At 35.9% G+C, this 9215-nt stretch overlaps 1 protein-coding gene across 1 annotated transcript in view; it reads left to right on the forward strand.

Annotated features, from left to right (window-relative positions):
* Positions 1 to 5033, forward strand: part of podxl2 (podocalyxin-like 2) — a 29821-nt gene extending 24788 nt beyond the window's left edge. Inside the window, exon 12 of the mRNA XM_088337462.1 lies at positions 2836 to 5033. Within this exon, the coding sequence (XP_088193588.1) occupies positions 2836 to 2892 (57 nt within the window). The 3' untranslated portion in view covers positions 2893 to 5033. The remainder of the gene's footprint in view (positions 1 to 2835) is intronic.
* The last annotated feature ends 4182 nt before the right edge of the window (positions 5034 to 9215 follow it).

The following is a 9215-nucleotide window of genomic DNA, read 5'->3' on the forward strand; positions in this document are numbered from 1 at the left end:
GGTTACTGGTTTGTGATATTTCTGATCACCTACCAGTATTTACAGTATATGATGAAAAGGTTACTAGACAAGAATCAATTAAGGATTATGTTTACAAACGAGTTAGAACTGAAGCGACTATTATATCACTGTATGATGACTTAGTTAAACAAAACTGGAATGCTATATATGGTACAGATGATGTGGATGGTGCGTTTGACATATTTTTGGAAATATTCACCAACAAGTACAACAAAAATTGCCCAATGAGACAAATTAATATTAAGAATAAATCTGTAAATCATCCATGGATAACTAAGGGTTTACATAATGCTTGTAAGAAAAAAAACTACTTATATAGAAAATTTATTAAACTAAGAACTAAGGAAGCCGAAACCCGGTATAAAACGTATAAAAACAAATTGACAGGAATATTAAGAGCAAGCAAGAAATTATACTATACCAATTTATTACATCATAACAAAAGTAATATCAAAGGTATTTGGGATATATTAAATAGTATAATAAAAGGAAAGAATGTAAGCAATGCATATCCAAACTATTTTATTGATAAGAACAGTGAAAATTATAATTTAAATCAAGTTGTGGAGAATTTCAATAGTTATTTTGTAAATGTTGGACCAGAGCTCGCTGCAAATATCCCAGAGTGCAGTGGTAAACAATTTGAGTCACTAATAAAAATGAACTCCAAGACCATGTTTTTATCTGGGGTTACGGAATCAGAAATCTTAGACGTGGTTAACAACTGTAAAAACAAAACGTCTATGGATTGTTTTGACATCGATATGGTACTAATTAAGCAAATTATAAACAGCATTGTGAAACCATTGACCTACATCTGTAATCTATCATTTCTAACAGGCACATTTCCAAATCAAATGAAAATAGCAAAAGTTATACCAATATACAAAAATGGGAACAAGCACATTTTTACAAACTATAGACCGGTATCTCTGCTTCCTCAGTTCTCTAAAATATTAGAGAGACTTTACAATAATAGACTGGAACAATTTGTAGATAAACATAAATTGATTAATGAAAGTCAATATGGTTTTAGAGCAAACAGATCAGCAACAATGGCAATTATTGATGCAGTAGAAGAAATCACCCACAGTATAGAAAAGAAGAGATACGCAGTCGGGGTATTTATTGACTTAAAAAAAGCATTTGATACCATTAATCATAATATACTATTAAAAAAACTGGAAAGATATGGCATCAGGGGAGTGGCTTTGAAATGGATTCAAAGTTATTTGACGGGGAGGAAGCAATATGTAAAAATGGGAGAGTTTTCATCTGAATATTTGGACATCTGTTGTGGAGTACCACAGGGTTCTATCCTGGGACCAAAGCTATTTAATTTATATATTAACGATATTTTTAATGTTTCAAAACTATTGAAAATAGTAGTATTTGCAGATGACACTAACATTTTCTATTCAAATGATAACTATATGGATTTGGTAACCTGTATTAATCGTGAACTAATTAACCTAAAAGTATGGATGGATATAAATAAATTATCTTTAAATTTAAATAAAACCAAAGTAATATTCTTTGGTAATCGTAAGGCAAATCAAAATTTAGAAGTAAAAATGGATGGTGTCACAATAGACATTGTATCAGAAATTAAGTTTTTAGGGGTCATAATAGACAATAAACTAAGTTGGAAAACACACATCAGACACATACAAACAAAGGTATCTAAAAGCATTTCAATAATTAATAAAACCAAAGTTCTTTTACATTATAATGCATTGTATTTATTATATTGTTCTCTCGTTCTGCCATATTTAACATATGGTGCAGAAGTCTGGGGAAATAATTACAAAAGTTCACTACAGCCCCTTTTTATCCTTCAAAAACGTGCAATAAGAACCATACACAGGGTAGGATATCGGGATCATACCAATATTTTATTCATGCAGTCCAATTTATTGAAACTGGATGATTTAATAAAATTTTTCACTTCACAACTGTTATTTAAAGTCAACAAAAACATAGTGCCAGAAAACATACAAAGATTATTCACTCGGAAGGAGGGAAATTATAACTTGAGGGGCTGTGGTGAATTCAAAATCCCAAAGGTGAGAACCACCAGGAGAAGTATGTGTGTGTCTGTGTGTGGAGTCAGACTTTGGAATAATTTGCAAAATGAAATCAAACAATGTCCAAATATCCATGTGTTCAAATTTAAATACAAAAAAGCATTACTGGCGAAATACAGAGATGAAGAAAATGGGATATGAGGGAGACTGGGAATACTGCACTTCAAACCATGGCTAACTTGTTGTTATTGTGCTATTATCACATCAGAACTGTTATAAATATTGTGTTTATTTTTATTGATATTATCACTGGTGCCGCAGTGACATTATGCGCATTATGACGTTGAGGGATGGGTATTGCGAAGATTAGTGTATAAAATATGTGATTATTGTAACTTATAATTATTGATATCTGACCTATGTAATAAGTATATCCATGAGATTTTGTTGTATTGTACACAAGAGGGAGCTATCTATAAAATGTATTTAATAGGGAAGATAAAGGGGTAGGAAAAATAAGCATCTGCTTCTGACTACCCCTTTTCGAACATTTTGTGGGACATTATTTCGTTGTTGACTCATTGTTTTTGTCCTGTTTTTATTTTTATGTTCGAAATAAAATTTTCATTCATTCATTCATTCATTCATTCATTCAAGTTTCTAGTTCAGCCCAAACATTTTCATCCAAAAATGGGGTCTCGCTCAACGGAAATTTATAGTACTATATCAAAATTTTGTCCTGTCTATATTTTGTTTAATTAGTAGCAAAATTGTATTGTTCCGCTAGGTGTTTGTCAACCAAACAGCAGCTGAGGAGTGTGAAGAGGAAGACACGCATCTTTAATGGAGAAAGAACAACAAGGGTGTAGTGTTTGTCCTTTAAAGAAGGTCACTTTAGAGGAACGATGCACTCGCAAGACAGCCGGGTTTTGTTAAACCAGTGCATCTCAATTATTTTTCTGTCACGCCCCCCCCCCTCGGAAGAAGAAATCCTCTCACCAAGATCGTTTTTTTTTCAAGTGATCACATAATATTAGTGTGGACAAAACAACGATTGCTCGATATTGGTGGTAACATGACAATTTATGTATTATCAGCGTGATTGGGTTGTAATGTATTGAAGTGACAGCTTAATTAGTTTGGCTTTGTGCTGTCCCCTGCCCACATTTTTAACATGGCGAGCACACCGCTTTTTGCTCAGCTCCCTTTCTCTCGTTCTTGTCTTAACTTTCGAGAGGAGACATTTGTCTCTCCGACCCGTCTCTCTCCACCTGTCTCCTCCCATTATGCTATATGTCAGCTAATTGTAAACACAACACTGCAAAGAGAGCGCTACTGCCCCCCAGTGTTGTGGAGGTGCAATTCGGCTTTATTCCGGGAAAGGTAAAAATCAAACGTGCCCAGGCCCCCTTGACGGAGCCTCAAGCACGCCAAGGAGGCTGCCCCACTATTTGAGCACCTCTGTGTTAGACACAGCTACCATGATTGGCAACCGTCAGGAAAAAAAATTAAAAAGCACTTTGATTTCACATCTGCAAATATTGACTTTTGTCTAATAGATCTAGAGGTTTAAAATGTTTCCCATTCAAATTATATATAGCTGAAAGGCAGCACTGCTCTAAATTTCTCATGTTGACATGGAGGCAGTTTACTTCGCACTCATTGGGGCATTCGTAACCGGTTTTGCATAAGTGGTGTGGTAAGCTAATAGTAGCAAGGTAACTGTTTCCTGTGAACGCCATTGCGAGTTTACTGACTTTCTGGCAATATGGGTTTAACCATGCATGGTGTTAAGTTTAAACTTTAGTAGAGTCTCAAAATAACATGAGAAGAAATCAATGTACTTTGAACATGCAAAATAGACCAGGAGAGAATCTTTCAGATCAGAGAATTCCCTCCCTTTCTCAAACCATCTTCTGAGCCCCTTCTTTTAATAAAATTTTCAAGGTTACAATAACCGATTAGCCCTAAAAGGTGTGGAAATGAAAGAAAAGCAACATGATTGGCCGGTAGAGACAATTACGCAATAGTCAAAATAACAACAAATATCCAATAAAATCTCTTTTGCACTTGACCAATACTTCTAAAACACGTTTGTATGCACAGTGAGTTTCATGGTTCACTGGTATCATTCAGACTTCTCAATGTTTTGCATCTGAAATCATCGAATCCAGTGATTTCCTCTTTATATCAATTTTGTTCTAAACTTATGTGTTAAAATAACTATCCAAAAATGAAACAGCTATATAACTATATGACAATTGCTGGTGACTATAATAATGCTGTGCATGTTATTCCGTTTAAAAGGGCCAATTTCCTCTTATTCAGTGGTGCAAATTCTGTGGCTATAGCAAACACAGATTCCTCAGGTGAGACATAACCAGAGGTGGGTAGAGTAGCCCAAAAAATAATGAAGGAAAAGTACTGTTACTTCAGAGTAATATTACTCAATTAGAAGTAAGTAGTAGTCATCCAGAAATTTACTCTAGTAAAAGTAAAGTACTTGAATTTCTATGCAGTTATTTTTATCTTTTTACCTTTGGAGTACATGTTTGTTTTCTTAAACCTCAATAAGGTATAACTGAGAAAATTACTCAAGGAGAAATGCGTGTACTTAGGTGGAGGGGATTTAAGTTACTTATTCAATGTAGCCCAATGTAGAGTTTTTTCTTCACAAATCTTCAAGTAAATGTAAAAAGTATAGTGATCTAAAATTACTCCCACAAGTACAAAATGTCCCAAAACTTACTCAAATGAATGCAACAGAATAAATGTAACTCGTTACTACCCACCTCCGGACACATCTTCTGGGATTTCCTCTATAACCTTGGGGATGATTAAAATATGTTTGCGTGCCGCATCTCGCTGCCACCCATTCAACAACTTCCTTCGGTATATCTACTAATTTAATCCGGGAAATGGAAATGATTGTTGCCATGTTTGTTTTCTTTAACCTCAATAAAGTATAACTGAGAAAAAAATTGACTCGCATCAGGAATTTAATGAACCATTCTTAAATTCTTCTGACTGTATGCATTTTCCTGGAAGATGGCACTTGTGTTGTCTGGTATGTCTGGAATTTCTCAACCTATGATTTTTTTTAAAAAGTTGGTATGATAGTACATGGATTTTTGATAATATTCAAATCAAAGTTTTTTTTTTACCTCTAGGAGGCACTGAATAACACACTGACCCCTTTTTGTTGCAGCCATAATTTTTTGTCTTTGCAATATTTACTCCATGAACATACAGTGGCTTGCTAAACTATTTGCCCCCCCTTGAACTTAGTGACTTCTTGCCACATTTCAGACTTCAAACACAAAGATATAAAACTATACTTTCTCGTGAAGCATCAACAATAAGTGGGACTCAATCATGAAGTGGAACACACTTTATTGGATATTTTAAACTTTTTTAACAAATAAAAAAACGAAAAAGTGGGTGTGCAAAAATATTCAACCCCTTTACTTTCAGTGCAGCAAACTCTGTCCAGAAGTGCAGTGAGGATCTCTGAATGATTCAATGTTGATCTAAATGACTAACAATGAAAATGGAATCCACCTGCGTGTAATCAAGTCTCTGTATAAATGCACCTGCACTGTGATAGTCTCAGAGGTCTGTTTAAAGCGCAGAGAGCATCATGAAGAACGAGGAACACACCAGGCAGGTCAGAGAGACTGGTGTGTATTTGTAACAATTGTATACTGCATAAATCTGGCCTTTATGGAAGAGTGGCAAGAAGGAAGCCATTTCTTAAAGATATCCATAAAAAGTGTTGTTTAAAGTTTGCCACAAGCCACCTGGGAGACGCACCAAACATGTGGAAGAAGGTGCTCTGGTCAGATGAGACCAAAATCAAACTTTTTGGCAACAATACAAGACGTTATGTTTGGCATAAAAGCAGCACAGCTCATCACCCTCAACACATCCCCACAGTCAAAGATGGAGGTAGCAGCATCATGGTTTGGGCCTGCTTTTCTTCAGCAGGGAAATGAAAGATGGTTAAAATTGATGGGAAGAGGGATGGAGCCAAATACAGGACCATTCTGGGAGAAAACCTGATGGAGTCCGCAAAAGACCTGAGACAGGGACGGAGATTTGTCTTGCAACAAGATAATGATCCAAAACAAAGCAAAAGATACAATAGAATGGTTTACAAAAAAACTATATCAAGGTGTTAGAATGGCTAAGTCAAAGTCCAGACCTCAATTCAATTGAGAATCTGTGGATAGAACTGAAAACTGCTGTTCACAAACGCTTTTTATCCAACCTCACTGAGCTCGAGCTGTTTTGCAAGGAGGAATGGGCAAAAATATCAGTTTCTCGATGTGCAAAACTGATACATACCACAAGCGACTTGCAGCTGTAATCGCAGTAAAAAGTGGCGCTACAAAGTATTAACTCAATGGGGCTGAATAATTTTGCATACCCACTTTTTTGTTTTTTATTTGCTAAGAAAGTTTAAAATATCCAATAAAGTGTGTTCCACCTCATGATTGTCTCCCACTTATTGTTGATGCTTCACAAGAAATTACAGTTTCATATCTTTATGTTTGAAGTCTGAAATGTGGCAAGAGGTCACAAAGTTTAAGGGGGCCAAATATTTTCGCGAGCCACCGTAATTATATATAAAATGGGAAGACAGCAATAGTATCAACCCATCCAAGTACTTGCTCAGTATGGACGATATTAATGGATTCATTCATTCACCCATAGTTGTTGTACTTTTAAATTACCTCCAGCAGAAAAATGGTGGCCAATCATGTCAGAACCCTCTATGTGGCCTTCATGTTACGTAAAATAAGTACAAATTTGTTTACCTAGAATTATTTTTTACATGCACGTTCATTTGGTAGTTCATGATTCAAATCAAGATTGTTTTCAATGAAAGAAGTTGTTTTTGACCACTAGGAGTAATAACTAAATATCTAAGTAACTTTATAGTGAACAATGTACTTTTTAACTGAAATTATTTGTTTTGACCCAAGTGTTATAGAGAGCGACAATATTAGTTATGTGTACTATCTTCCGAAAATAATGACATCATGTAATGTTTACTTTTAAAATATTTCAGCAAATGTGCTTCACATCTTGCAAGTCCCCTTAATAAGCCATAAAAAAGCTTACAAACACTATCCGGCACCTATTTACTCACAGTAAGACAGACTACTAAGAGCAGTGGTCTCAAACTTGATTTCCTGTGGGGCCACAGGACCTTGAGTCTGGGTGAGTTTGGGCCACATCAGGTTTGAAAAAAATATACCACTCTCAAATATATTAAAAAAAATGTTTTAAACAAAATAAAAACAAGAAATAAACATATATTGAGAATTTGTAATCATATTAATACATTAATCAGGAAAAAATACAGATGTTAGTTGAAGAATCGAATGATTGTAATTGAGATTGTAATCTGTCTCTTTAGCCTTTAATTTTTGAAGACGAACTGTTCCAAAGATGGCTTCATGCAAAATGATTTAAAATTTAACTTGTGTGACATAGGACAAAACAAGTACAGCCATGTTGTGTTTTATGACCACTATGGGCTCCAAGAAGTCTTGAGGGTGCATTCATTTTCATAATGCAGGGGCTCTCTGCATTTCTCCGTGCTTGGGACTGGCGCTAATAGGACACTGGCTTTATCTCATTATTTTGTATTATATATATATATATATATATATATATATATATATATATATATATATATATATATATATATATATATATATACAGTATATATATATATATATATATATATTTATATACACACATTCCCCCTTGGATGCACAAGTGGGGTCAAAAGTGACCCCATAGGTTGTTATTCTTCAAGATCTTTAAAAAATAATATTGTTGTATTCCAGGTACAGTATTCTTTATAAAACATGTTTATGACATGATGCCATTAGTACATTCTTTTTTTACCCCCCACTATTTTTCGCTGAGATGGGATTGAAACATAGGATGCAGAGGGGGTAAACCAGTGTATGGTGTCAGGCCTTTTTGCTGACTAAGGATTAAATGGCAAAGAGACTCCTTGTTGTGCCGTAGGCTTAATGTTCAGTGTCTTTTTTTTTGGGACTTTCAAATGTTTTTTTTATTCAGTTTTTTCTTCTTTCTTTTTACATTGTTTTTGGCGTATTTTCCACCTTTCAAGTCATTTAGTACACTAAATGACTAAACAATACTAAATAATAATTGGAAATTATTGGATTAAAGCAACAGAAATAATCTGGAGAGCTGCTTGTCAACCGAAAGATCTAGCTGTTTTTAGTCAGCCGAGCCTAAAATTTCCATTCGATAGATAGATAGATAGATAGATAGATAGATACTTTATTCATCCTCGTAGGGAAATTCACACTTCCAGCAGTCTCCTTTGTTGTTTATTAACAGATTAACAGGATGCCCTCGGGGTGCTTTTTTGTAGTTTAGCCACAGCGGAGTGGATGATGTCACACATTAGTCCAAAAGTTCGACGTCCCTGCAGCAGATGGAAATCTGTGCCCAGGGATACACCACCTCCTCTTCGGTTCCCGCAGGCTTTCGTATCTCTGTCTAACAGAGCTGAAGCCGGATAGCTCCACGTTAGCGTCCGGGATGCTAGACGTGAGCCACGTTTCAGCTCCCTGTGTGCTTTAAAGTTTTTCACTAGCACAGCCAGTTTGTCGGTCTTATTTGGTAGAGAGTTCACATTTACCATGATTACGGACCGTACCGAAGACTCATAACGCCGCTAGCCGCTTAGCTAGCTCTGGCTCTCCATCCACAATAGGGCACCCTCATCACGCTGGCACAAGAATTCTTCAGGGCAAGGAGTTGATTCCTCAAATAAACGCATTTTTGTGGGCTAGAACCCATAACTATAGGATAGAAAGTAATCAAAAGTGTACTTGTCAAACGGGACAGAAAACACCTAAGATAGAAGCAGACAATTGAAACAATAAACCACAAAAATTACGAAAAATAACACGGAGCTGCTGGAAAGGCTGCTGCTCGCGGCGGCGCCGCTTTAAGTAAAAGGGATATGCTGGGAGTGGCGGCTCCCTCCGTAGGGACTGACGCACACACTGTGTGCTGTAGTGGGGAGGAGAGTCCACGCTAGTGTCTGCTGACATACACAATATTGGATGAATGAGATAGCATATGCTGCCCAGACTGCTGTCAGTACTA

This window comes from Urocampus carinirostris, chromosome 6 (genome assembly GCF_059441175.1).
Source record: "Urocampus carinirostris isolate Australia breed hairy pipefish chromosome 6, RoL_Ucar_1.0, whole genome shotgun sequence".
Lineage (NCBI taxonomy): Eukaryota > Metazoa > Chordata > Actinopteri > Syngnathiformes > Syngnathidae > Urocampus > Urocampus carinirostris.